Raw genomic sequence first — 27,717 nt, forward strand, 5'->3', positions numbered from 1 at the left:
TGGAGTCTCTCTCCTCTTTGCCATCGCTGCAGCCAGGAATCAAATGGGAGCCCAGCTGGACCAGTGGTGGCCGCGGGGTTGGGGGGTTCCTTTGCACCCACCCTGCTCAGCTGTGGAGATGTGTCCCCTCTGCTGTCCTGGCTGGGATGTGCCTAGAGGGGACTCTGGAATGTCCAGCGAAGTGGCCATTTCAATAAAAAGCAGGGATTTGGGGCAGAGGCTGGTGTTCTGCTGGCCTCAGAGAGGGCATTCTCCCACCAGGACTGCTCCCCGAGCCGAGGCACACGATGAGCTCACTCTCTGAGCTCCTCATGCTCCTCCCAGGGTTTCACTGAAATGCAGATTGATTTTTTTTATTATTATTATTTTTTTTGTTGTTGTTTTTCCTGCCAGAGGATTTACGAGAATACTTTTTCCACTCGGTTTTCCAACAATGCGGTCATAAAAAAAGGTCTGGTCCAGGTTTAGTACCGGGGTTGCCAGAGCTCCAGTGGGATGATGTAAATCAGCTCGGAGCTGTGGGTTCTGCTGGGTGTCACTTCAATATGTACATCATGGATTGCAGGATTTCTCAACTGCACTGAGAAGCTGAAGCAAAATACAGGTTTGATAATAAATCTCAAAACTGCTAATTGTGAGTGCTCAGGACACAGTTTCCACGAGTCCAAAAGACTTATCAGAGTGGTGTGGTTTTGCCCAAGGTATACCTTACTGTTATTGTATGCAAGTAATGTTTTCTCCTTTTAATAATTATAAACACAGCGTTTATGTAGCCTTTAGTTGGAGCTGGAATTTCACTAGTTTGCCTGGAGTTTGTCAGGTTACTTTTACACTCAGTTTCTTGTGCTGATAGTGACCCAACCACTACTTTAATCACAACAAAGAAATGTGAACTGACCTGGCTGCAGAGAACGAGAGGAAAGAAGGGCCTGGGGATGGAGCCTTCAAAGTCTCACACCTCCCTGCGTGTGTTTTCCTGCGAGTGCTGCGTTTCCTCGTGCCATGGCAAACACCAGAATTGGGATTTCTTCTCTTCAGTCTCAGGGTTTCCTGCAGCCTTTGGAGCGTTTGCTGTGACCCTTTCCAGCTGCTCTTTGCTGACACAGATGCACTCACTTTCCTTTGCGTTTCCTTGCAAATACCACAGCCAGAAACTGCTGCTTCCCCTTTTCACTGAGGCCTTGTCACGTTTGCTCCAGAATCATCTCTTGAGTTTCATTCACAGTCTGGCTACATGTTCTTGTCACCATCTTTATGGAGGAAAAGCCTCTACCTCTGCCCACGGTGCCTGAACTTCCCAGCAGAGCTGTTCCAGTGGTTCCAGTTAAGCACTGGGGTCCCAGTGCCAGGGGGAAGCCAACACCTTCAAAACCCTCACTGGGATTTAAAAGCAAGATGGGAATTCTTTTGTTGTTGCTGAACAAGGCTGTGGCTTTCCAAGAGGAACTGAGCAAAAGACAGAACAACTCCCAGGTTTGCTTTGCCATTAATGCCCCTTTTATTCATTTCTGTCACATCTATTTTGTAAAGAAATTCTGGAGCCAAAACCAAAGCATCTCCAGAAAAAAAAAAAAAACACAACCCACAAAACAAAAAAACAAGCCACCAGCAAAGTAAACTTTGATTTTAAAAAATACAATACAACATTCTTTAAAGATCATTAAAACTATTTCCTCACATTTCCTAGCCATGGTTCCTACCTTGATGAACTGAGTTTTTATAAAGCAGAGATGGTATCTATGAACAAGACACACATTTATGACAAAAACACATTTGAAGAGTTCTGTGTTTGTTGGGAGTGAGGAGAGGTGAGTGTTCCCCAACCGGTAAGTCTGATTCCTGGGAGAAGGCATCATTTCTGGAAGTTTAGCTGCTGCCACCTTGTAAAAAGGCAGAAAAGAGCTCGATTTTAATTTGTATAAATGCAAATAAACTGTCATACGTGTATCTCACATACAAAGAATTGAGTTTGTAACATATTCGAGTGCATTCTTTCCTTCACTGCGGGCAATTAATTTACTCTGCACTTTTGCCATTTATCGTTATTGCACAACAAATATTTAGAAAGGGGGAAAAAATAAATAAATCTTCAGCTCCTGAGAAGCAAACACGGAAAACTGTTCCCTACTTGGAAGGAAGCACCTTCAGTTCCTGATCCAGCCCTCTGTGCTGGGGACGAGGAGGAGGGAACGGGAGGAGATGGCAAACTCACGGCAGCTGCTTTGTATCATCCAGCTGGGAAGGAGGTGGCCCTGACAGGTGTGTTTCCTTGAAAATATTCCTGTAAAAGGAACATTTCTTCTTGAAAAAACAGCTATTTTACTCTGGTGGAGCTTCTGCTCAGTCTTTGTCTGAGAAATGCTTTCAAACTACTAACGAAGCCCCAGTTCTGCTTTTTAAGAGTTGAGAAGGCTGCAGTTTTCACCCAGGAAACGATTTACAGCGCTCCAAGCAGCTCTTCTTTTAGCTTTGTTTAATCTTAAAAGAAAAAGCAGTGATTGTCAAGAACCACTGTGAAGGTGCTTTCCAAATGTAAAGCCGTCCAGTAATTTATGGAGAGCCGCTGTCTCGCGAAATTTATTGACGCGAAAAACCAGACATTGGAAAAGCTCATTTCAAAATTTCTCCATGGGGTTGCTTAACGCGGCGCGTTCTCAGATTGATAAGGGAATGCTCTTGGGGAAAATCTCTGCCATTTCAGGGTGGGGCAGATGGGCACCAGGGGCCTGATCCTCCAGCAGGGCACCTACTGGCTACCTCATTCCGTTGATCTGGATCTGACAGCTGACTGGAGCAAAAAAAGGAGACATTTACTTTTTCTCCTCTCGCTCCCTCCCCAGCCTGTGCTTTCCTCCTCCTTCTCCAAGTGCCCTGTGAGTTTACACTCTCCAGCGAGTCTTCCACCACGTGCCTGTGCAGGAGATGACAACACACTAAACCTAAGGCCAACTCAATCTTCTCTAACCCTTGGTACCTTGAAGCAGCAATTTGAGGCTTGGACTGTACATAAATCTGTAGTAACTGCTCCAGGTGACAGCATGGGGTTTTTGAAATCGTGGCTTTTGGGTATTTAGGACAGGATTCACCAGCAGAAGGGGCTGTGTGTTCTGTTTGGCCTTGGAGGCCAAAGCTCTGGGCGGGGAATTTCCCCCCAGAACTGCAGCAAAAACCTCTCTGGCCTTTCATCCCAGATTTAGTTTCTAATGGAAACGCAGGGAGCGTGGCAGAAGACCCGACTCTCCAGGGAAGGACCACATCCTTGTGGATGCAAAGAGCATTCAAAGCCTGTGGGCCACTTGTCACAGCTTTGGCACTGGGCAGGATGGACCTGGAGCCTCGGCAGGGCATCCCACCAGGGGGGACAACTCAGCTTTTCTCTTCACAGCTCACATAAATCTGGTTTGGTTTAACTCATACAATCGGCTACAAAGCTACATAAAAGCATCAAACAGGCCTAGATCTAAAACCTCGAGTTTAGAATTAAGCCGTCACTTAACAACCACCAGAAAGATAACTGGTAGTAAATCTGTTTATTTATTTTAACTCAAAAAAGAGGAAACAACAATGTTAATTTGAAAAAATGTAAATGAAATTGTGATTCCCTCTAACTGCGTGCCATCGCCTTCCAAAAATTCTCTGAGAGAGAAGAAATGAACACTGGAGACAAAAAACCACTGTACCCACCAGGTGCTGTGGAATGTGTTACTACAAGGGTGTGGGGAATCCCTTCACCAAAGGTGGCAACTGAGGCTCGATGGGGCTTTTTGCACTAAACACTCATTGCAGGGAGAGACCGCGCTTTTCGCGTCGCTCCGGCACTCACAGCTACCAAAGAACTTAGTTTTCTTCATCCGAGGAGAGACCTTCAATTTCATCTCTGTCTCCTCCGATTGCCATCCAGAAGGCTTTGGCCACCTGACAACGGGGAAAAAAAGAGAGGAAAGGGAGAAAAATTCCCCTCAAATGACCGAGAATTTTACATTTCCATCCACAAAGCAGGAAGGGAGCAGCTGAATGGAGCAACCATGTTTCTAGGTACAACACAAATCCTCTCTGGAGTTAAGATATTTCAACGCAGAGACAATAATTTAGGGCTCATGGGAGGCATAAGTGATACAAAACTTGAGCTAATTAAGGCAGGATTCAATTTTCCTTGAGATCAAGGCTCTTCCATTGACTTAAGTGGAATCTGGCTCACACCCTCCCTGCCTGCAGCGCCTCAACTTCACACATTTTGAAAGGGGAAAGCTTTTTCTAGTATTCCAAAATTCCAGATTTTTTTATTCAGTTCCTGGGAGATACCAGTCAGTCTTCCCTAGGACCACGTGGTTTGCTCTTACTGCTTTTAATGTAGGAACTCTACAGGAGAGGTACCTATGGCTCAGGAAAACCCCATTTTTAGTAATTTCAATGCCAATTTCAAAGCCTCACCTTTTCTGCGTGTAGTTTTCTTTGCTCATGAGGCAACGTTGCAGCTTTATCTGTGGAAAAGAACGTGACTTGGGTCAAAAAAAAGTTCTTGTTACAGGTTTCTTTATAGAAAACTGTAGCATAAGGTCACGGTGGACAAAATCAGGGCGACAGCAGCCAGCTGAGCAACATCTGCCTCTTTCAAGACAAAGGGCAAATTAAAGAAAAGATCAGCTACTTACAAACAGCCTCAGATGAGAAAATAGGAATTTGTACAAACTTCCCAATTCACACACTGGCTTTCATGCCTTAGAGTAATTAGAAGAGGTGACAGAGCTCGGTACCGCTCTCCGGGCACGTTACCTTTCATTTCTTTCAGCTTTGAGAAAAGCCTTTCAAAGTTCTCCAGGTCCCCATCCCTGGTGGTCAGGCTGGCTAACTCCTGGATGTCCACATCTAACGTGGGGTCTGAAACAAGTGTGTACAGGTTGGTTTAAAGTAAATGACCCTGTTGTGTCAGCAGGTGCGAAAGCCTTTCTGATTAAAAATAGGATTTTAACACCTGCAAAATCCCATTTGCAGATCCCACCCTCCATAGGAAGGAAAGAAACATTTAATTTACTGATTGTTCCTACATAAATCTCACGGCATCATTACAGCATTAATGAACTTTGATACATTACATTGCAAGAGTGGGTTTGAGTTCATCCAATATTTAAAGTTTCTTGCTTATTATAAAATGATCTGTCTAGGAACAGCCACGGAGTAAATGAAGAGTCATGAGACTCTGCTACCCAGCCTTTAGGAGATCTCTATATCCTACTTGTAAGAAAGTCCCATCTCCTGGAATGGAGCAATTATTGAAGGACTTGTAGCTTAGAACACCAGAACCTCTCAGGACTGAGCCAAGCAGAGCGTGCTTCATTCACCTCCTGCTGGCTAAACTGTAGTGAGTTTTCTCTGCAACCATAATACTTCAAAATTTATTCTTATATAGATATTTATTCTAGATATACACACAATATGTGCATGGGGAAATCTCCCAGCCCACTCCAACACATCCACTGGGCAGGGAAAGAGCTCACCTACAGCGCTGTCAATCCGCAGGCTGTTTGTGCCAGCCCCATCTTCTCTGCTGCCTGAACAGGATTCTTCTCCATCTGGTGATGGATGGGACTGTCAGGAAACAAACAGGCATTAGGAGTATCCAATAACGCACCTAAAAAGCACCAGCAGCAAATCAGGTGCTTCCTGTTTTGGCTTCAAAAACTTCATCTTTATCCTGAGCTGTTACTTATGCAAAACCCGTATCACGTGGATAATGATAAGTCACTTTTGCAACACTCTACGTAGATATTACATAAACATTTTCTATGATAGGTTTGTTGTTGTTTTTAAATAACACTATCAAGTTTTTGCTTTGCACAAAACATTGCTCTTGGATATTACTGAAAAACAACATCTTGAATGGAGCTTTTAATAACCTTCCCTGGGCTCCAGTGGGTTGTCTGGGGGAAAAGATTTACACAACATGGAAATCAGTGCGATCAACACCCAACACTGAGCGCACAATCGGACGTTTCCAAGTAAAACCATCAGTTCTGAGGCAACATCTTGGCAAACAGCAAGCTCACAGCCACGAGGCAACAGCTCCTGGGAGCAACTGCCTCGTACAAAAAACGCAGATAGTTTTTCAAGCTTTGGAAATACTTCCTTTAAAATAGATCCCAACAGGCTGTGAAGCATCCCTTGAGAAAGGAGGGGAAACAAAGCAAGCCACCACCGACAGCCCAAGTGTCACAACAGGAAAGAACACCACAAGAAACAGTTTTGAGGCAAAGAACAAGAAATAGGAATTACTGTTTACTTCTGTATCTTGGTTCTCTTCTGACCCGACGCTACAGTTCGCACCCGCTAACGTACTGAGCAGGCCAAAGCCCTGGGTCCTGTCTGGAAACAAAACAGCCCTGAGTTTGACAGAAGATGTGATACAATCACAAATAGTTTTAACTGACCAGCTGGGACAGAGAACATTTCAGGGAAGACACACAGCATCCTATAAAACTGCATCAATGCTCTTCAAAATTTTTCATAATCTCTAAGATTATGAATTTTATATAATCTCTAAGAATCTTATATAATCTCTAAGATTTTCATAACGCAGAAATTTTTCATAATCTCTAAGGGTTTTTTAAATACATTAATAACATTTACTGCTAAATGTTACCAGCAGGGAACAGCTGTGTAAGCCACAAGAGATGTGAGCTCTTTTCTTTTCTCATTTGAAGTCAGTGCTCGGTTAGGCTTTGCTCTGGCAAATGCCTTCTGACTCCAAACCAGGCAGTTTTCAAAGCAGAGCAGCAGCATTTGCTGTTGCTGACACTCAGTGGAGCAGGTTTCACAGCCATGGGAAGCAGCACCAAGTGTGTGGTTAGAGACAGGAAATGCAGCAAGTGCCTTCGCTTCACCACGCATTGTCTAAAGAGGTTGAGTCATGGCAAAGGCAAATGCTAAACATCGAGGTCAGGGCTCACGGAAGGACAAATCCCAGCAGCAAATCCCATGTTTCTTCCCACTGCAAGGTGCTTTGGGCTTTCCACAGCTCCCAACCTACAGTTTAGTTCAATGGTATTTTAAAAATCCAACCTAAAAAAAACCCCAGCGAATTCAAACCTAAAACTAAACAATCATCTCAGGTAATAAATGCAGCACAGTATTTTTAAATTAAACTGACTGTATTTTTAAAACTTTATTTTTAAAATAAATATAACTGCATAATAGGTGATATTACAAGGCTGTTTGTTTTCTAAGCCATGTTTTCAGCTGGCCTTGCATTCAGTAGTAAATATTTCCAGTTACAAAAGGGATTCAGGAGACTTTTCTGAAAGTCTTAGTATTTTAGTCAAGTAAAAAAGAAATAACGTTAAGTTTTGTACTACAAATAGCCAGGAAACAATGACCTGTGCCAGAAGAAAGATAAATATTACTTTTTTAAAAAAAAATGTGTTTTAAATTATCACGCTAATGACTAAGCTCTAGACGAAAACGTTGAGCTGATGTAATTTTTATGCACTGTCCAAATTTCCTTGCCATTTATACAAAATTTCATTCTGAAGAGTTGAATGCGTAGCTAAACCCATCAGCTATCTAGAAAACATGTAAACAGGTCTCCATTAGGGAATTACTAAGACCTCACTTCCTGCTTAATAATCATCACTGTGTACTCAGGCTGATGTGTGTCCTGCCCCAGCCCTGTCCCCCCCGAGTCCCCAGCAGGTATTTGTTTCAACTTTTTATACAGTTCAACACACAGTTATATTTGTTCAAGGTTTTATACAGTTTTACTGCTTTAAGAAATCACTCGCCAACAGTGTGGGAAGAAGTGAATCAGTTTAGCTGACTGATTTGCCTTAAAAATATTCAGTTGTGAGACCTGTGAAAGCCCACAAAGTCCAACAGCTGAATTAACGGGCAACTGAGGGATAAAAGATTGGGAATCACAACCCCGACTGAAGCAGCTTCCCAGAGTTTAACTGAGCTGAGCAAAGAGCTGTCTTTTGGGACACTTAGCCAATTTCTGAGTCATCTGAAGCTGGACTGGACATGGCAGTCCAGAATGTACTGGGGAGAGAACATAACCACGTTGGCAGAGGGGTGGATGGAGTGACCTAACCGTGTCCCTCTCTCCCATCTCCCATCAGAGTTCATCCTGTACAGAGAAATGACAGTGGCTCCATCCCCACCATGGCCACATCCACGTCACCTCAGCCAGCGTAGTTAAAAAATGTTGTCCCAGTTAGAGAGAAACTGGGATCCCCAGTGGGGACCTCTGAAAAAGCAGCTATTTGTTTCTGGCGGCGTGGTCAGGGAGGCGGCAGACATAACGCTTGGTTGCAGGCACACCCTTCAAAAAGCCTTCCTATAAACCCTTTTTATTGGACGTAAAAGTTATTTCAACTTCTGGGTGCAATTCAGGAAGTGGGTGATGCCTTACACAGTGTTCTTACAGCATCAAAGCCAAACATTATCTCACTCTACTTATTGTAAGATGATGGAGCCCGTGCAGTGTCCCAGGTATCGCACAGCAATGGCTGGGGAGCTCTCAGACACTGGGCTCTGAGCGTGGCTTCAAGACCCACACATACTCATTTCATAGCAAAAGGTTTTCCACTGTCTTTATCTACTACTCCTCCATCTTCTGGCTAGCTAACATGGGGTGATCCTGACTTCCGTAGAAAATTGACATTAAAAAGTCAAAATTCATAACTTGCTTAAATAACTAAGTTTCAATAGTCCCCCTAAATCTGGTGAATTTTTTGCTACAAGAGCCAGGCTAATTATGAGCCCCCACCCTAAGTAACCAGCTTCAGCTGGGACCACTAAAGCAGGTATTTAAGCAGGAAATGAGGTAAGTAGCCCCTTTCAGAGGACAGTAAATCATTTCTCTTCTTGCCCTCTCGGGTCAGCTACTGCTGCTCTTGAAGGGACAGATAAGAAGATGTTTTAGGTGATGAACTACTTGTGCTCTTCTGTATAAGGGGAAAGGAAACACCTGATTCTCAGATTGGAGTGAGCTCTGGGGCCTGGAGTACCAAAAACTTTGTACCAACTACAACAGGGAACTGCCTCTGGAGACTCTCAGGTAAGAGTACCTGGTTTTCTTTTCATAGAGACAATATTGCTTCATTTTCTCACAAAGCCTGTGGTAATACTTCATGTGAAAAGGTTTCTAATTCAACTCTTTTGTTTTTAATACCTATTTTTATGAGTTGGTGTGAGAATGCGTGTGTTTAATCATTAGAGGAAAAAATTAAAAGGTCAAGAATTTTCTTAATAGATGTGTGACACAACCACTTCACAACTTAAGGAGAACTGTGTTTGGGCTTAAGGTTAAATGCCTTAAAGTAACATGGGTTTAATGCTTGTACTTGAAAAAAGTCCTTTCTGCTCTGTCTGTAAATTTAAATTCTCATACAAACAGGTGAAGTAAGGCAATGCTGTAACACTGGCTTTTTAGATGGCTACACTTAACAGTGCTCTAAGCATTCACTACTATACAAATACACTCTATGAAAAATCTTCAATTGAAGTAAGACTGTGTTGCTTCTAAAGGGCCAACAGGTGTAGATAAATAATTCTAAATTGAGTAGAAAAGCTAAAGTTTGAGTTATTAGTGGCCAATTTCCAGGATCAGGGGGAAGCTGAAAACAAAAGATACATCCCAGGTTGTAAAAAGCTTTATTTTAAGTAAAATGAGTTCAACTATCTCCCTTTGAAGTCATAGTCAGGCTGCAACAGCTTCCAAATATAGTTCACTTCCTGAGGGGTTTGTAGTAACGTGCATCGATGCTGTGTGGTTTTTGTACTGTGGAGATCGAAACTCTGGATTTCCAAGGAGTCTGACCTTTTACAGAACATGCTAATGATGCACAGGAATTTCCCCCCAAGAACTGAACAGTGACTAAATTCTGTTCTTCTGTAATGTGGCATCTGTCAAACGCAGGAAGTACGCTGTTCAGAAAACTGTTTTAGCACTAGTGAGATAACTTCACGCCATCTCAAATGGCTACCAATTTCTCTAGAATGATTACCTTAAGTTTGAACCCTGTTCTGATGTGGTATGAGAAATACTTAAAAGGCTGTGTTAGGAAAAAAATAATTCAAAAAGCTGATGGGTTTAGCAGTTCTCATCCTAGTTCTGCGGAGTCCCTGTAACCAGCTTCCAGTTACAGGAATTAGCTGAAGCCTCTCAGCACTTGAAATCATTACACAGTTAAAAAAAGTAGGAAGGAAGAAGCTGTAAGAATGGAAAATTGTGCATCAGGGAGCAGACAGACATCATGGGAAGGCTGCTGGCTGGTGGGATGAGGCTTTGTGAAATAAGAAATGTAAGGCCAAGTGCTCCACAAGAGTTTAATCTTCCTACATTTCCGGCAAGGGCTTGTATTATTAGGAAGGCAATTACAGGTTTTCAAGTCAATGGGAGTATCTCCTTCTTGCAGTAACTCTGGGCTAGCAACAGCATTTCCTTTGCTAATGAGTCTGATCCTAAAGTGGTTTTTCCAAAACTCCAACGCCAGCTGATAATCAACTGTCTGCACGAAATTATTGCCTGGTTTTCGCACCGTTTTCGAAACATTCTGTGGGTTCTGTGTAGTCAGGGGGGGTTTCTGTAGGGGAAACAGTCCTTCTTGCCATGCACTCAGTATGCCCTTCAACAGACACTTGAAATCACTTCTTTGTCAAGTCTTATCTCTGCACTTGCTGTTTTCATCCCTGGACTGATTTGCCTTAAAAATATTCAGTTGTGAGACCTGTGAAAGCCCACAAAGTCCAACAGCTGAATTAACGGGCAACTGAGGGATAAAAGATTGGGAATCACAACCCCGACTGAAGCAGCTTCCCAGAGTTTAACTGAGCTGAGCAAAGAGCTGTCTTTTGGGACACTTAGCCAATTTCTGAGTCATCTGAAGCTGGACTGGACATGGCAGTCCAGAATGTACTGGGGAGAGAACATAACCACGTTGGCAGAGGGGTGGATGGAGTGACCTAACCGTGTCCCTCTCTCCCATCTCCCATCAGAGTTCATCCTGTACAGAGAAATGACAGTGGCTCCATCCCCACCATGGCCACATCCACGTCACCTCAGCCAGCGTAGTTAAAAAATGTTGTCCCAGTTAGAGAGAAACTGGGATCCCCAGTGGGGACCTCTGAAAAAGCAGCTATTTGTTTCTGGCGGCGTGGTCAGGGAGGCGGCAGACATAACGCTTGGTTGCAGGCACACCCTTCAAAAAGCCTTCCTATAAACCCTTTTTATTGGACGTAAAAATTATTTCAACTTCTGGGTGCAATTCAGGAAGTGGGTGATGCCTTACACAGTGTTCTTACAGCATCAAAGCCAAACATTATCTCACTCTACTTATTGTAAGATGATGGAGCCCGTGCAGTGTCCCAGGTATCGCACAGCAATGGCTGGGGAGCTCTCAGACACTGGGCTCTGAGCGTGGCTTCAAGACCCACACATACTCATTTCATAGCAAAAGGTTTTCCACTGTCTTTATCTACTACTCCTCCATCTTCTGGCTAGCTAACATGTGGTGATCCTGACTTCCGTAGAAAATTGAAATTAAAAAGTCAAAATTCGTAACTTGCTTAAATAACTAAGTTTCAATAGTCCCCCTAAATCAGGTGAATTTTTTGCTACAAGAACCAGGCTAATGATGAGCCCCCACCCTAAGTAACCAGCTTCAGCTGGGACCACTAAAGCAGGTATTTAAGCAGGAAAGGAGATAAGTAGCCTCTTTCAGAGGGCAGTAAATAATTTCTCTTCTTGCCCTCTTGGGTCAGCTACTGCTGCTCTTGAAGGGACAGATAAGAAGATGTTTTAGGTGATGAACTACTTGTGCTCTTCTGTATAAGGGGAAAGGAAACACCTGATTCTCAGATTGGAGTGAGCTCTGGGGCCTGGAGTACCAAAAACTTTGTACCAACTACAACAGGGAACTGCCTCTGGAGACTCTCAGGTAAGAGTACCTGGTTTTCTTTTCATAGAGACAATATTGCTTCATTTTCTCACAAAGCCTGTGGTAATACTTCATGTGAAAAGGTTTCTAATTCAACTCTTTTGTTTTTAATACCTATTTTTATGAGTTGGTGTGAGAATGCGTGTGTTTAATCATTAGAGGAAAAAATTAAAAGGTCAAGAATTTTCTTAATAGATGTGTGACACAACCACTTCACAACTTAAGGAGAACTGTGTTTGGGCTTAAGGTTAAATGCCTTAAAGTAACATGGGTTTAATGCTTGTACTTGAAAAAAGTCCTTTCTGCTCTGTCTGTAAATTTAAATTCTCATACAAACAGGTGAAGTAAGGCAATGCTGTAACACTGGCTTTTTAGATGGCTACACTTAACAGTGCTCTAAGCTTTTACTACTATATAAATATACTCTATGAAAAATCTTCAATTGAAGTAAGACTGTGTTGCTTCTAAAGGGCCAACAGGTGTAGATAAATAATTCTAAATTGAGTAGAAAAGCTAAAGTTTGAGTTATTAGTGGCCAATTTCCAGGATCAGGGGGAAGCTGAAAACAAAAGATACATCCCAGGTTGTAAAAAGCTTTATTTTAAGTAAAATGAGTTCAACTATCTCCCTTTGAAGTCATAGTCAGGCTGCAACAGCTTCCAAATATAGTTCACTTCCTGAGGGGTTTGTAGTAACGTGCATCGATGCTGTGTGGTTTTTGTACTGTGGAGATCGAAACTCTGGATTTCCAAGGAGTCTGACCTTTTACAGAACATGCTAATGATGCACAGGAATTTCCCCCCAAGAACTGAACAGTGACTAAATTCTGTTCTTCTGTAATGTGGCATCTGTCAAACGCAGGAAGTACGCTGTTCAGAAAACTGTTTTAGCACTAGTGAGATAACTTCACGCCATCTCAAATGGCTACCAATTTCTCTAGAATGATTACCTTAAGTTTGAACCCTGTTCTGATGTGGTATGAGAAATACTTAAAAGGCTGTGTTAGGAAAAAAATAATTCAAAAAGCTGATGGGTTTAGCAGTTCTCATCCTAGTTCTGCGGAGTCCCTGTAACCAGCTTCCAGTTACAGGAATTAGCTGAAGCCTCTCAGCACTTGAAATCATTACACAGTTAAAAAAAGTAGGAAGGAAGAAGCTGTAAGAATGGAAAATTGTGCATCAGGGAGCAGACAGACATCATGGGAAGGCTGCTGGCTGGTGGGATGAGGCTTTGTGAAATAAGAAATGTAAGGCCAAGTGCTCCACAAGAGTTTAATCTTCCTACATTTCCGGCAAGGGCTTGTATTATTAGGAAGGCAATTACAGGTTTTCAAGTCAATGGGAGTATCTCCTTCTTGCAGTAACTCTGGGCTAGCAACAGCATTTCCTTTGCTAATGAGTCTGATCCTAAAGTGGTTTTTCCAAAACTCCAACGCCAGCTGATAATCAACTGTCTGCACGAAATTATTGCCTGGTTTTCGCACCGTTTTCGAAACATTCTGTGGGTTCTGTGTAGTCAGGGGGGGTTTCTGTAGGGGAAACAGTCCTTCTTGCCATGCACTCAGTATGCCCTTCAACAGACACTTGAAATCACTTCTTTGTCAAGTCTTATCTCTGCACTTGCTGTTTTCATCCCTATTTCAAACATTCTTTTCAAAAAAACTAACAAATTTGGAATTTAACACTTACTGCTTCTACACTAAACTATTTATCGGTTTTTTGACCAAGCTAATAATGACTAGCTATTTGCTGCTAGAGTTTGATGGACCAAGCTTTCATTTTTCACTGAAATTTGAAGAATTAGTGGAATACTTAAACTCAAGTTATTGGTAGAGAGCAAGTACAGAGGGAACAGATGCTGAAATGGGACTAAATCTCACCCATTGCCTGTAAATTTCTCTATGCATTGGGGTACAATGAAAGCAATACCTGAAACTACTATTCCACGTAAAAGGTTTAAAAGTGTGGTAGTGATCTGTGCACTGACGCAGTGGCAGTAGCACTGTAGCTGCTCAGTTTAAACTTTTGCCAAAAATACTAAGCCCTCAAGGCCTGTGTTCTCCAGAGCTCATACCAAAGAGGAACCCATGTTACGTACCGCTCTTCATGACCACGTTGGACCACACGTTGGCATTCAAGGCCTGTACGATTCGTTTCACTCCAGTGGACTCAGGAAAATCATCTAAACCAAAAGACAAAGACATTGCACTCCTAAGATTTATCCCCAAACTCACTACTTGCCTGAAAGTGAGGAGGTGTGTGTCTGAATGCCTGGTTTATCTTATAGCAATAGATAAAAATGACTTTGTTTTGTTAGAAAACACAGATTTCTTGCTTTTGCTTTATGAGAGGCCAAACAAATCTCAATTAATGCCTCACTCCTCTGTCTATGCTTCCAGGTATTATGAACTGTGAGCTCTCAGCCTCTTGCAGAGATCTGAATTCTGAGTGGGGTTTTGTTAAATATTTAGCATGAGGCCTAAGCTGGTAAATAACATACAAGTAAATTTAATAGTAATAAACAATTTTTAAGCTGCTGTTAAAAGCAAGGCATCCTTTACCCTAAGATCTTTTAGAATGCTGCACGGCATAAAAATTGATGCTAGAATTACTTTTCCTTCCTTTGGAAAGTAAAGAACCATTTTAAAAGGTGTGATGCTTGTTAAAAATAAAAGTGATCATAGTAAAGCTATCTCCATAACATCTAACTCCAAATGTTCCAGTAATCCCGTGAATTACAATAACTTTAAAGCCTAGGGAAAGCATTATTTGGACTTCAACTTATTTACTGACTAGATCTGACACCACTTTGTATAAAGTCAGTTTTCCCATTTCCTCAGTTTAGTCAGCTTCCCACCTTTGTGGAGGTCTTGCAAAGCAATGGTGGGGGGAAAAAAACCCCACCACTCTTGGGTACAAAAATGTGATTGCTTAAAACTCAGACATTTTTAGGACGATCGAAACTCTGGATTTCCAAGGAGTCTGACCTTTTACAGAACATGCTAATGATGCACAGGAATTTCCCCCCAAGAACTGAACAGTGACTAAATTCTGTTCTTCTGTAATGTGGCATCTGTCAAACGCAGGAAGTACGCTGTTCAGAAAACTGTTTTAGCACTAGTGAGATAACTTCACGCCATCTCAAATGGCTACCAATTTCTCTAGAATGATTACCTTAAGTTTGAACCCTGTTCTGATGTGGTATGAGAAATACTTAAAAGGCTGTGTTAGGAAAAAAATAATTCAAAAAGCTGATGGGTTTAGCAGTTCTCATCCTAGTTCTGCGGAGTCCCTGTAACCAGCTTCCAGTTACAGGAATTAGCTGAAGCCTCTCAGCACTTGAAATCATTACACAGTTAAAAAAAGTAGGAAGGAAGAAGCTGTAAGAATGGAAAATTGTGCATCAGGGAGCAGACAGACATCATGGGAAGGCTGCTGGCTGGTGGGATGAGGCTTTGTGAAATAAGAAATGTAAGGCCAAGTGCTCCACAAGAGTTTAATCTTCCTACATTTCCGGCAAGGGCTTGTATTATTAGGAAGGCAATTACAGGTTTTCAAGTCAATGGGAGTATCTCCTTCTTGCAGTAACTCTGGGCTAGCAACAGCATTTCCTTTGCTAATGAGTCTGATCCTAAAGTGGTTTTTCCAAAACTCCAACGCCAGCTGATAATCAACTGTCTGCACGAAATTATTGCCTGGTTTTCGCACCGTTTTCGAAACATTCTGTGGGTTCTGTGTAGTCAGGGGGGGTTTCTGTAGGGGAAACAGTCCTTCTTGCCATGCACTCAGTATGCCCTTCAACAGACACTTGAAATCACTTCTTTGTCAAGTCTTATCTCTGCACTTGCTGTTTTCATCCCTGTTTCAAACGTTCTTTTCAAAAAGCTGTAACAAATTTGGAATTTAACGCTTACTGCTTCTACACTAAACTATTTATCTGTTTTTTGACCAAGCTGATAATGACTAGCTATTTGCTGCTAGAGTTTGATGGACCAAGCTTTCATTTTTCACTGAAATTTGAAGAATTAGTGGAATACTTAAACTCAAGTTATTGGTAGAGAGCAAGTACAGAGGGAACAGATGCTGAAATGGGACTAAATCTCACCCATTGCCTGTAAATTTCTCTATGCATTGGGGTACAATGAAAGCAATACCTGAAACTACTATTCCACGTAAAAGGTTTAAAAGTGCTGTAGTGATCTGTGCACTGACGCAGTGGCAGTAGCACTGTAGCTGCTCAGTTTAAACTTTTGCCAAAAATACTAAGCCCTCAAGGCCTGTGTTCTCCAGAGCTCATACCAAAGAGGAACCCGTGTTACGTACCGCTCTTCATGACCACGTTGGACCACACGTTGGCATTCAAGGCCTGTACGATTCGTTTCACTCCAGTGGACTCAGGAAAATCATCTAAACCAAAAGACAAAGACATTGCACTCCTAAGATTTATCCCCAAACTCACTACTTGCCTGAAAGTGAGGAGGTGTGTGTCTGAATGCCTGGTTTATCTTATAGCAATAGATAAAAATGACTTTGTTTTGTTAGAAAACACAGATTTCTTGCTTTTGCTTTATGAGAGGCCAAACAAATCTCAATTAATGCCTCACTCCTCTGTCTATGCTTCCAGGTATTATGAACTGTGAGCTCTCAGCCTCTTGCAGAGATCTGAATTCTGAGTGGGGTTTTGTTAAATATTTAGCATGAGGCCTAAGCTGGTAAATAACATACAAGTAAATTTAATAGTAATAAACAATTTTTAAGCTGCTGTTAAAAGCAAGGCATCCTTTACCCTAAGATCTTTTAGAATGCTGCACGGCATAAAAATTGATGCTAGAATTACTTTTCCTTCCTTTGGAAAGTAAAGAACCATTTTAAAAGGTGTGATGCTTGTTAAAAATAAAAGTGATCATAGTAAAGCTATCTCCACAACATCTAACTCCAAATGTTCCAGTAATCCCGTGAATTACAATAACTTTAAAGCCTAGGGAAAGCATTATTTGGACTTCAACTTATTTACTGACTAGATCTGACACCACTTTGTATAAAGTCAGTTTTCCCATTTCCTCAGTTTAGTCAGCTTCCCACCTTTGTGGAGGTCTTGCAAAGCAATGGTGGGGGGAAAAAAACCCCACCACTCTTGGGTACAAAAATGTGATTGCTTAAAACTCAGACATTTTTAGGACAACTAGGGGACAGGCATAGTTAATTGAAACTGCCTTTTAAAATTAATTTCAAGCTGTCTGTGACTCCTTAGATCAAATATTTTGCCCTCTATAACACTGCTGTTTGGTTTTGTATCAGAGTTATCGAGTCTCAGTTTAGAGTTCCTGTCCTTGCTGCACAAACAACTGACTGACAGCACAGCAAGAGCTCCAGTTCACTTGTGATAAACTGCCAGAAATGTCATCATTTTTACACAGACATTGGCCCAGTATGTTTAATGTGTCCATTCTATCTTTTGTAATTCATACAGCATGTTTATGGAGTAAATATTACTTACTGGAATATGTTTCTTCCTGTGCATGAGTCACAGTGAATCAACTACCATATTAAAAATCCAGGAAAGAACATGTATCTTAATACTCCAAAGATTATTGTACTGTGTTAGTATTCCCATTGTTTATATTCTTTAAATAGTACATAGCCTGTGTCCATTTTATCTTTTGTAATTCATACAGCATGCTTATGGAGTAAATATTACTTACTGGACTATGTTTCTTCCTGTGCATGAGTCACAGTGAATCAACTACCATATTAAAAATCCAGGAAAGAACATGTATCTTAATACTCCAAAGATTATTGTACTGTGTTAGTATTCCCATTGTTTATATTCTTTAAATAGTACATAGCTTGCTTTTACACCAATTATTCAACAGAAAAAAACCTCTTGATTTAACATTACTAGTATTTCCTTTTAAAGCACTTCATAAGACAACTTTAGTCTAAAGGGTACCAACTTCCAATTGTTCTGGCTTCTATAAATCAGAAATAGGTGTACCCCTCCCTCCCTGGCTAACAAAGTGCCAAAAAGAAAAGCATCTTTGAAGACATGGTGGGGGGAAGAAGGGGGTTCTTAGCTACTCAAGATACAATTTTAATCTAGGCCTTTAAAAGGGGGGAGGAACTTGAGTTCTAGTTCAGAAGACCTTTCGACTAAATGATTTTTGGTGTCAGCTATGTACTTGGTGAACCTGAAATAGAGCAAATGTTAGTGACTAATTCCGCTCCAGCCTGGAAACGGACTTGGTTATCTCATTTTGGCTCTATAGAGAGACAAGATCTAAACCCTTTTTTTTTTTTTGTATCACTGAAATGAGGAGATAAGGCTGATGCTGATAAGGCTGTCCGGAAGTGCACAGTCACTTTTCAAGAGTGGAACATCACACCTCACGCTTCTGACTTTGCTCGATGGGTTTTTTCAAGTTATAAACATGTGGTCAGCCAGTGATTTTGAAACTGGTTTATTTCCTGTGTACCACTGTGTGCTATTCTAAAATGTTTTCAATGATCTCCCCTTTTCAGCCTATCTTGTCACTGTTTGAATAATGTCTGCCTTCTCTTGGTACATACAACAGTTTTAAAGTCTCTTTTAAAAAGACAAAGAATTTTTTTGCCCTTGTGCATCTCTCTGGTTCTTGTTTTTTTAGATTTATTTCCAGAGTGGAATGTAAATGCTTCTATTCTATCAATGCAGTCCTGGATTAGTGCCAGAAAAATGAGCAGATATTATTTTTATGTAGGTGCTACACAAACAGCAGCTGTATTTGGGAGGAGACAACTGGAATTTCTTGGAGGAAATAACCACCTCCTCCTCCTGACCTTTTATAGCTGAGGCTAAGCCTCACCAACTGGGAGCATTCCATGCAATAATAACGTAGCACATAAATAAAGTTATGCCCCTTGCAATTGTTTAGAAGATATTTTGATGTGTTCTTTCATTCTAAAAATTAAAACAGGAGTCCTACCATCTTCATCAGGCAGTTCCTCAGGGCTAAGTTCTACCAGTTCAAAGCCGTGCTTGATGCACCATTCTTGAGCTTTCTGTCTGTTGACACCTACAGTTGGAAAACAAAAATTCATATTAAACATCCACATTTGAGACCAATATCAGCAGTTGAATTTTTACCTACATTTTATTCCCTCAAAGTTGTTTGCTTATTCTGGATTGTATTCTGGCAGGGGGAAATATATAGCAGCTGGCATGGGTCATCCACTCACTTGGAATTTGATTCCAAAACTCCAGTTAAACAAATTCCTTCTTTGAATTGTTTTGGTTTTGTTTTGAATTGAATTGGTTTGGGTTTTTTTTTTTTTCAAATACCATAAAATCAAATGGCTTTGCAGTGGGTACTCAAAGGGAAATGTAACTGATGTGCCACAGTGAATGAAGACTTCTATTAACTCCAGGTTTGAATCTGAATTAAGTTACAGGGATGTATTTGTACCTCAAGGGCTTGCTGTTGTACAGCATGTACTAATCTAGAACCAAAGCAAATGGGTGTATTTAGTGTCCAAATGGTCAAAAAAGATGAATGTACTTTCCACTGTAGTTAAGCAACCAACAGTCATCCTCATTCTTCACCGGAGAGGATCATTTATTAATGTGAATACCTTTTTAGTTACCTGGCAGTGCATACTGGCAACACTAAGCATGGGACACACAGACCTCATTTTAAGCAAGATTGTAAAATTCTGATTCAGTTTCAACCACAATTAGCTTAAGATTACTGTTCCTGGTCACAGATGTAAGCTGGTTCTCAATCAAATCTCAAGCCCAGTCTCACACAGATATTTTGAAAAACAATTGTGTTGATTTAAGTAGAAAAATTATTATGCAAGGTTAATAACTCTAGGTCAGTTTGGAATTTCTTTGGGTTTCATACCATTTTCAGACACTCTGTTACAAACCAGGATCATGACTTCTGGTAACCACTCTTCTGTCAGGGGAAGCCATTCAGAGACACTATCGAGTCCAGATTCCTAAATGGAGAAAAACCCAAAAGTTCTTTGGAATACATCTCAAATACTTTCATTTTTAAATCATTAGATTTATTATTAGAATTTATTAGAATAAAATGAAGTAAGGAAATATGCTAGGCTACGTATCAAGTATGTTTTAGACACTTGTGTTCTAGTCAGAGAAGCTGATTTATACACAACTTCCTTCTGATTCCTGGCTTATCTTAAACGAGTTAATCCTATTGCCTTCAACCTCCCTGTCATGTTTAATATTAATTATGCAATCCTAGTGTAGAATAGGAAAGATTTTTACTTAAGGCTAATCATGATATATCGTTTTAAGCATATTTGGGGTTTAAAGTGCAGCTATTCCATCTTCCACACTCAAGTGGATGTTATGGGGACTGGTGAACTACTCCTATTGCTCTAGTTTACTCCAAGTTATATATTCTAGGTTATTCTATATCTTTGCTGAATGTGTGGTATGTGTGCCCTTTCCCATCTGTGATGAAAAACAACTCCTTTTTTAGAAATTTTTTTTATCTCAGAATCTTTCTGGCTTTCGCTAAAGCACTGTTTTCACGGCTGCCAGCTTAGCAGAAACAATTTTGGGTGAAATGATAGTACTGAATCTCACATTTAGCTCTGTCATTCTTGGCTGTCCTAAAGCAGCCTTTCCAAACTAGCACCAGCCAGGAGCAGAGTTGGAGGTGGGGGACTGGAAGAGGATTTGCCTAACTTAGTGGCATGTTTGCATCCTGAAAGCCTCTCTTCCAACTGGAGTACAATAGTGAAAGGGAAAGAGACTGCTTACATTGATAGCAGGCATAATTTAACATTGATCTACTGATACATGTTTGCATCCTGAAAGCCTCTCTTCCAACTGGAGTACAATAGTGAAAGGGAAAAAAACTGCTTCCATTGATGGCAGGCATAATTTAACATAAAGCTGGAGGTGGTGAACTGGAAGAGGATTTGCCTAACTTAGTGGCATGTTTGCATCCTGAAAGCCTCTCTTCCAACTGGAGTACAATAGTGAAAGGGAAAAAAACTGCTTCCATTGATGGCAGGCATAATTTAACATTGATCTACTGATAATTAATAGAACAGCCCAAAAGGAATGGATGGCACAAGATGAAGACAACGTAATTTGTGGCTATCACTGTGATAAGGCAACTATATCATACACATAAAGCAATATAATGAAGCAGAAGAGTCTTACTATTGTGCTGTCGAAGTATACTACAAAGGCTTGCACAGATTCAGCAATATCTCCAGTAACAAGAAATGTGTTTGGCACTACACAGAGGTGAATATCCGCAGAATAATATTTGTTATCTATTGTCCAGGGGTAGAAATTCACTCTTCCACTTGTAGTCGCACCCACAGTGAGGTCATCTCTTCCTGTGATACCTGGATAAAAGAAAATGAATGAAACTGATGATAAAACCAGCACCAAGAAAATAATTTGTCTAGAGAAGCTTGGTACAATGCTGATACAGAGCCATCTTTACTTACTATAACAAAACAGTATATATTTAAGATCTTTAAAAACTCAACTTTATTTCTTACTCTGTCCTGGAGTTTACCAATAAGCTTTCAAAAGAGTTTTTTTCCAAGAGTTTAGTTTCAAAGAGTTTAGTTTGTAGCTTTCAAAATAAAACAAAGAGCAGCAGCTCTTCAGGAAGCAAGCCTTTTCTTTCTGGAAATAGCTTTTAAAGTGTTAGTCTCCAACTCAGTACCTGCAAACAGGCTGTATGGAGAGAATACCTAGGCTTTATCACAGCAGAAACAAACTTTGTCTGTTCATTCAGATGTGAAGAATGGTTTGACTGCAACCGAAACCTGAAGGTAACTAATGAAAAAATGAACCAAGTGACTACAATTCAGTTGTAAATCCCATTAAATTCCACGTAGGAGTTCGACAATTAAAATCCAAGGCAGTGATTTGATAAGATAATGTTAAACACTGTCCCTTCATGTGCTGGTAACAACCTTCCCAGCGCACGCTCTCATAGCGTGACAGCCACCTGGTGGAGTTGAATTATAGTTAGAAGCTGAGCATCCAATTTATACTTTGCTGGAAAGGGACACTTTATCTTGGACACTTTATAACACAGGTCAATTATATATTAAATTGGCTGAGCCATCTAGAATTTATTTGAGCATAAGAAGAGTTAATAAAAATGAAGAAATAAAGTATATGGGTTTAAAAAGGTCTTAAGGGTAATATTTTAAAGGTATTGAGACACAATGCCTGGAGATGCTGGAATATCCCCAAATAGTTGGAACTTGAATTTGAAACTATGTGTATTTTATCAATGAAAAGGCAGGAAAAACCTCATTGCCAAGATTGCCATGGAAAGGTCTGATGGTTTTTGCAACTAACTACAAAGTCTGAGAAATCTAACTAGTGAATGAGCATGGAGCACAAGGCAGCACAGAGGAGAGCTCTAAACCAGGAGGATTATTTGCAGCAGGGAGGAGGAGGAGGACACAGGGAATCTGAGAGAGAAATTCAACCTCAGAAAAAGAAACCTGGGGGGAAATCTCCTGTCTGGGTTTTTTGAAGGAGAAAAGCACTTCACATAATACTGCAGTCACTTTGCAGCAGGTATCTCCCTCCTGTTGGCATTGGCTGGTGTTACGCTCGAGTGACACAAAACAAACACCTTGCACCCATCTTCCAGGGAAACACCAACATAAACTGTCAGTTTTAAACCCAAGCTTTTCAAGTTAGGCTACACAAATACATCAAGCCTACTCTTCAAAAAAAAAAAACCCAAGCAATTAGTAAGAGAGATCATCAAATAGCAAGTCATTTCACAAAATCTATAGCTTTCATGTACATATTGTATTATAATAAAGGTAGTTTAGCAGATGAAAAGTTTTTTTTTTCTTCTATAAAACAGGAGCTTTAAGAATGACTAGATGCTGTGTTATAGGTGGGATAATTTAGTTTGGTATCTCTGCTAAACATTAGCTCTAAGATGTACAAATTGCTGCCAGATGAGGAGTTCCTTTTAAATGGGTATTAGGGCCAATGTGGGGAGTGTTCACTCTGCTTACATAGAATGTGACAAAATTATATAGCAACCTGGAGAGGAACCAAGTTAGGCAGACAGTGTCATTGTGCGTGTCCAAAACACAGGGACACCTTTTCTTCCTGGAATTATCTGTTGCCTGGCTTTTCAAATGCAGGCATAATCTTAATTTTCTGCCCTGGAAACCAGATGTTTTGAATGTTACGTAAAATACAGTATCATTATCCCTTCGCTAATGTTTTGACAGTTAAAAATAAGTAACTAAAATCAGTTCTAAGCTAATGGAATTGCAAGTCAACACCATAAGAAGCTAAGAATAAAGGAGTCCATAGAAAAACACAGAAAATCAGCAGTAACACTCAAAGCCAAAGGTAGGAAAAGAGGGAGGGGAAAGGAATCCAGTTCAAAAGTCACTTGGTGAAGTTAGCACCTGAGCAAGAATACAAAAGGAAAGAATTTCTTATAAAGATTTTCAAAAGCTGATGTGAAAGAACTTTCACATTTGCTCTGTAAGTGATTCTTTTTTTTTTTCCTTACAAAAGAGTTCATGGACAAATTTAGACCTCAAAGTACTGCTAGAAGAATGAGGACATGTCCCATTTCCTATTACATGCTACTGTTCCTGTATTTTAAGCGGTTTTCTTTCATCCCATTGTGCTTCTGATTACCCAGCATTCACCCAAAGAGATTTTGCCAATCCCCTGTGAAATTTCTCTCCCAGTAAAAATGGATGTTGCACACTAAACTCAAAGGAGCTTTCTGAAAGGCTTCAGGGTTGCCGTGGCTCAGCACACGTAGGGTTGTCACAAATTACTGCAAAACAGGCTGATTACTCATGGCAGGAAACTAAATGCAGTTTGGGCGTCTTGTGAACAGTTCTCTTCCACAAAAGTCACTCAGACCAATTAGGTTTTGGCTTTCAGAGTAAACAAGCAGAGACTACAAAAGAAATATACACTGCAACTCAAACTGAGTTGTCATGGATATGTTCCATGATGGAACAGGTTTTCAGGATTACATTTGCTACCTCTGGTTTCCAGAAATTTCTTTCTGAGACAGCCCAAATTCAGCCAGAATAGTTTCATATCTGATTTAGAGAATATCCATCAGCATAAATCCCATTATGTTTGATTGGGTATTTTAATGAAAAAAGTAAGTTCAGCCAGAATAGTTTCATATCTAATTTAGAAAATATTCATCAGCATAAATCCCATTATGTTTGATTGGAATAAATGTCTAGAAAATCAATATGGCAAAAGGAGGTGGCTTGTCAAACTTATCTCTAGTGAGTTACTCATATTTAATTTTAAACTCCCCAGCCATTGAAAGTGTCAGTGGTTTGCCATCCAAAGAGCCTGGAAAACCAACTGACTCACTCTTTGACCACAACAGTAGAAAGGCTACTGGGCTGACTTAATTAACTGGCCTTTTCATGGAGCAGAAGTGGCTTGTTTGGATGACAGGAATGCAAACAGATTCCAAATGCATCACCCTTAAAAAGTCCTAAAAACATGCATGGAAAAATTCATGCCACAAAAGAATATCGCTTAGTGTCATTCAAAAACATGACTTAGAGTTCAAGGTCCTCTAAGAAATACTGTAACTACTAATGCTGGACACTTATTTTACTGAAGTAACTGAATACTAATGAAGACACACTGTATTTCAGTGTCCCATGTTTCTGTATAAAAGCACTTGGCAGCAATAGAAGCTTCTTCATCTACAGTGTATTATTTGAATTTAAGGACCAAACAGACAATTTCTGAACCAATTTGGCATTTATTTTTTTCCCCAAAGGGACTAAGGTATTGATCACTCCTCCCAGAGTTTTTCAGACTGAATACATGTAATATGAACGGAATTCAGTTTTCTACAATGCCCTAAATGATCCCAAGTCCTCTTAGTTGGTAGGTACACCAAATAGTTCTCCCATTCTGGGCCTTGAGAGCCACCTGGTGGAATACACCATAAAAAAAATACTCCTGCAAATTACACAAGGAGTAAAGAGAACTCAGAAATATGCTGTGGGGGAGGAGGGGAGTGGTAAGCACCAAAAAAAGAAAAAAAAAAAAAGAAAAAAAGAAAAAAAATCATATCAGGGGCTCGGCCCCCTGTTGGCCAGCATTTTTAAAAATGAAAACCATATTATTTGCTGGTTTGATTTGTGATTAATGTATCTAAGAAGAGCAAATCCTACCCTGTGCATTTTAAATAGCTTTGTTTTGCCAGAGTACCTAATGTAAGAAAGCATTCAGGGCATTCCCCGGAAACCTGAAAGAATAAAAATATATCTAGCAAATGTACCACAATATTATTTTCATCCTTGAGCCATTTCCTATTTAACAGGATGAAAACACTGGAAAAACCTTGTAATTAGCCTGGGAAGTTCTGGGAAACAGCAGGAGAAACTGGTTCTCATAGACCTAACAGTGAACACTCTAAGTGGCTTCCTTTTACTTACACAAGTTTGCCTAAAAAGAGCATGTACCAGGGAAATCCAGCAACATGGGGCAAAAGCTGTGATAATACTGGTAAGGGTTTGTTTCCCGTTTCGATTATAGACTCAAAACCCAAGGATCCTACCAACCTATACAGTAATTTAATAACATTTAACCATACATATTGTATCTCAAACACTGTACTGCTTCAGAGGTGTTAATATAATGGTGCTGTTCTCAGCATTGAGCTAAACCACCCTCAAATAATGCCTTTAATCTGACGTGGCGCTTTCATGCTGTAAAAACACAAGCTTTGAGACTTGCACCAGCATTTTGCTTCAATCCACCAAAACCCTTCAGCCCAGCCACAGCTGCCTTCTCCTTATCAGCATGTCCTTGAATGTTTTACAATGTTTGTTTGTTTTGCTTATGCTTCTGGATCTGATGTAATTTCACTTGTTACACAAAGCAGGAACTTAAAATTCTCATGTTATTTATTGTAGTAAATGATCTCAATTCTCGATAATGTCTTTTGAGAGAACACAAAGACTATCTGTAAGACTCCAATTTTGGTACTAGAAAGTAGTGGAAGCCTAGACATTTCAATGTGAGTACTATTTTTAAAAAAAGTTAAGTTTTAAGACTTTTTTTCAGATTAAATAGCATTTCTGTGAAGCTTTTTGCTCACCTTCCTTTTTTACTTGTTTAATTTCCCTATGAAAAATAATCACAGGAAACCCACCAGAACCTTGAATAATTCCTTCCAATTTGCTTATACCTTCCTCAAAAATAAGCACCAACCAATAACAATATTCTTGGACATGCAATCCTTAAATAATTCAATATCAACCCAGCTGCTTTGACAGAGTAGCCTCTGCCTGCAGACCTTGTACTGTTATTCTTGTTTTAAAACATTGTTTAATGAGATGGAGGGAGCCAGTCCCTGGAGGCAGAGCTCTGCTTTATGAGGTCCAAACTAAGATCTTACTCAAAAACAGTTAAAAATCCAGAAAAGGCAGAGGGGGTGTTTGATAAGTTACACATCTTAGTATGCACATCAAACTGTTCGTGACAGTTCTCTAAAACGCCAGGCTGTACTAACAAGTTGTAATGGCAAAACCACCAAGATCTAAACAGCTTCTTCCTGGAATCCCCCTGGTTTTAGAATTACTGAAAATTCCACCGAAGTTTTCTCTACTATCAGGTTTTACTCTTGTGTTCCCTTTTTCAAGCCATAAAAGGGGAACTAGGTTCCAAGAAAACCACTTTCTACAGAATGAATCCTATGTATTTGAGATGGACTAAGTGCAATCTACAATTCTGACAACTGCAGAGAGGAAGAATTTTTTTGCTTTCCCTTTTTTGTGCTTCTGCATTGGGAAAACAAATAGTCTAATGCATAAAAGCGAGACTTTCCAGGAAGTCCAGACCCACCAGGAATTTTAGAAATACTACCATCCGTAGGGGCCCAGATAGTCTGTTTGCTTCAAAAACAGAAAGATGAAGCCAGAGGGACAATATTTAGTCTGCTTTTGTTTTCCCCGTGCCTATACTCCTGAGCCACTCTGGTTGCTTTGGTGTCCCCTTCTCATTCCAGGGCCCACCACCATTTCCCAATCAAACAAGGGCACTTTTTCATTCTGCCTGTGAATGATCAGAATGGCCAGCACCAAACCTGATGGTCCCATCAACCTGTTCTTTGTTTCTTATTGAACAAAGTATTATTTTTGTTCAGTCTCAAAGCAATTCTCAAATTATTTCGCCCAGGTATGACTTAACAACGGTTTATTTGCACTTAAGGCATGGCAAGTGGCCAGCAGGTAATAGGACATTTTGGGATGTGGGGCTGCCTTTTTTTCCTGTGGGTTGTGGCGATGCTCTCTCCTGCCCCTCAGGGTCGGAGGGGGCGAAACACACAACGTGGGGCTCTGCACTGTCTGTTAACTAGCTTATTTCCTTAAAGCAATTAAGGAGGCCCCTGACGCCCTCCTCAAGGGCAGGCAGTTACACACCACAGGCCCGGGGGCAGGCAGGGATCCGGAGGATCCCTCCCTCCTTAGAGGGCTCAGCCGCTGAGGGGACGGTGCGTGAGGGGAGACCGGCCGCCCCTGGGGGCTCCCCTCAGAGCGCGGCCTGGGGGTGCGGAGCTGCGGGGCCGAAGCCTTGCAGCTGCAGGGAGGCCGGGACCCCACGGCTGAGCCTGTCCGGGCCCCCGCAGCGCGACGACGACGACGACTCACGTTTGACGAGCTCCTCGGCCGGGAAGCCGGCGGCGCAGCTGGTCACCAGCGCGAAGGGCCCCGCCGCCGCCATGGCGCCCGCCGCCGCCGCGCCCCTTCCGGCCCCG

The 27,717-nt window shown here is 41.0% G+C and overlaps 1 protein-coding gene across 3 annotated transcripts; it reads right to left on the reverse strand.

The window, feature by feature from the left end:
• Positions 1–1,474: 1,474 nt before the first annotated feature.
• On the reverse strand, positions 1,475–27,717 carry AAGAB (alpha- and gamma-adaptin binding protein). Of its 3 annotated transcripts, none has more exons than XM_014952772.1 (11): positions 27,611–27,717; positions 21,111–21,301; positions 19,813–19,909; positions 18,895–18,984; positions 16,256–16,339; positions 6,278–6,360; positions 5,496–5,586; positions 4,774–4,878; positions 4,432–4,481; positions 3,864–3,915; positions 1,475–1,880 (listed from the first exon to the last, which is right to left on the reverse strand). In XM_014952772.1, the coding sequence occupies exons 1-11, from the start codon at positions 27,681–27,683 to the stop codon at positions 1,867–1,869; spliced, it is 930 nt and encodes a 309-aa protein (XP_014808258.1). In that variant the 5' UTR covers positions 27,684–27,717; the 3' UTR covers positions 1,475–1,866. The 3 variants fall into 3 exon arrangements, with proteins under 3 accessions (XP_014808258.1, XP_014808256.1, XP_014808255.1); XM_014952770.1 differs by having other exon boundaries at positions 3,824–3,915; XM_014952769.1 differs by lacking the exon at positions 1,475–1,880 and having other exon boundaries at positions 3,512–3,915.

This window comes from Calidris pugnax, unplaced genomic scaffold, assembly GCF_001431845.1.
Source record: "Calidris pugnax isolate Ruff unplaced genomic scaffold, ASM143184v1 scaffold187, whole genome shotgun sequence".
NCBI lineage: Eukaryota > Metazoa > Chordata > Aves > Charadriiformes > Scolopacidae > Calidris > Calidris pugnax.

Coding starts and splice junctions, on each gene's coding strand:
- AAGAB (XM_014952770.1), bottom strand. CDS start 27,683: ATGGCGGCGGCGGGGCCCTTCGCGCTGGTGACCAGCTGCGCCGCCGGC. Junction 19,910..21,110: donor TATACTTCGACAGCACAATA/GTAAGACTCTTC, acceptor TTCTCCATTTAG/GAATCTGGACTCGATAGTGT. Junction 18,985..19,812: donor TAACAGAGTGTCTGAAAATG/GTATGAAACCCA, acceptor TTCCAACTGTAG/GTGTCAACAGACAGAAAGCT.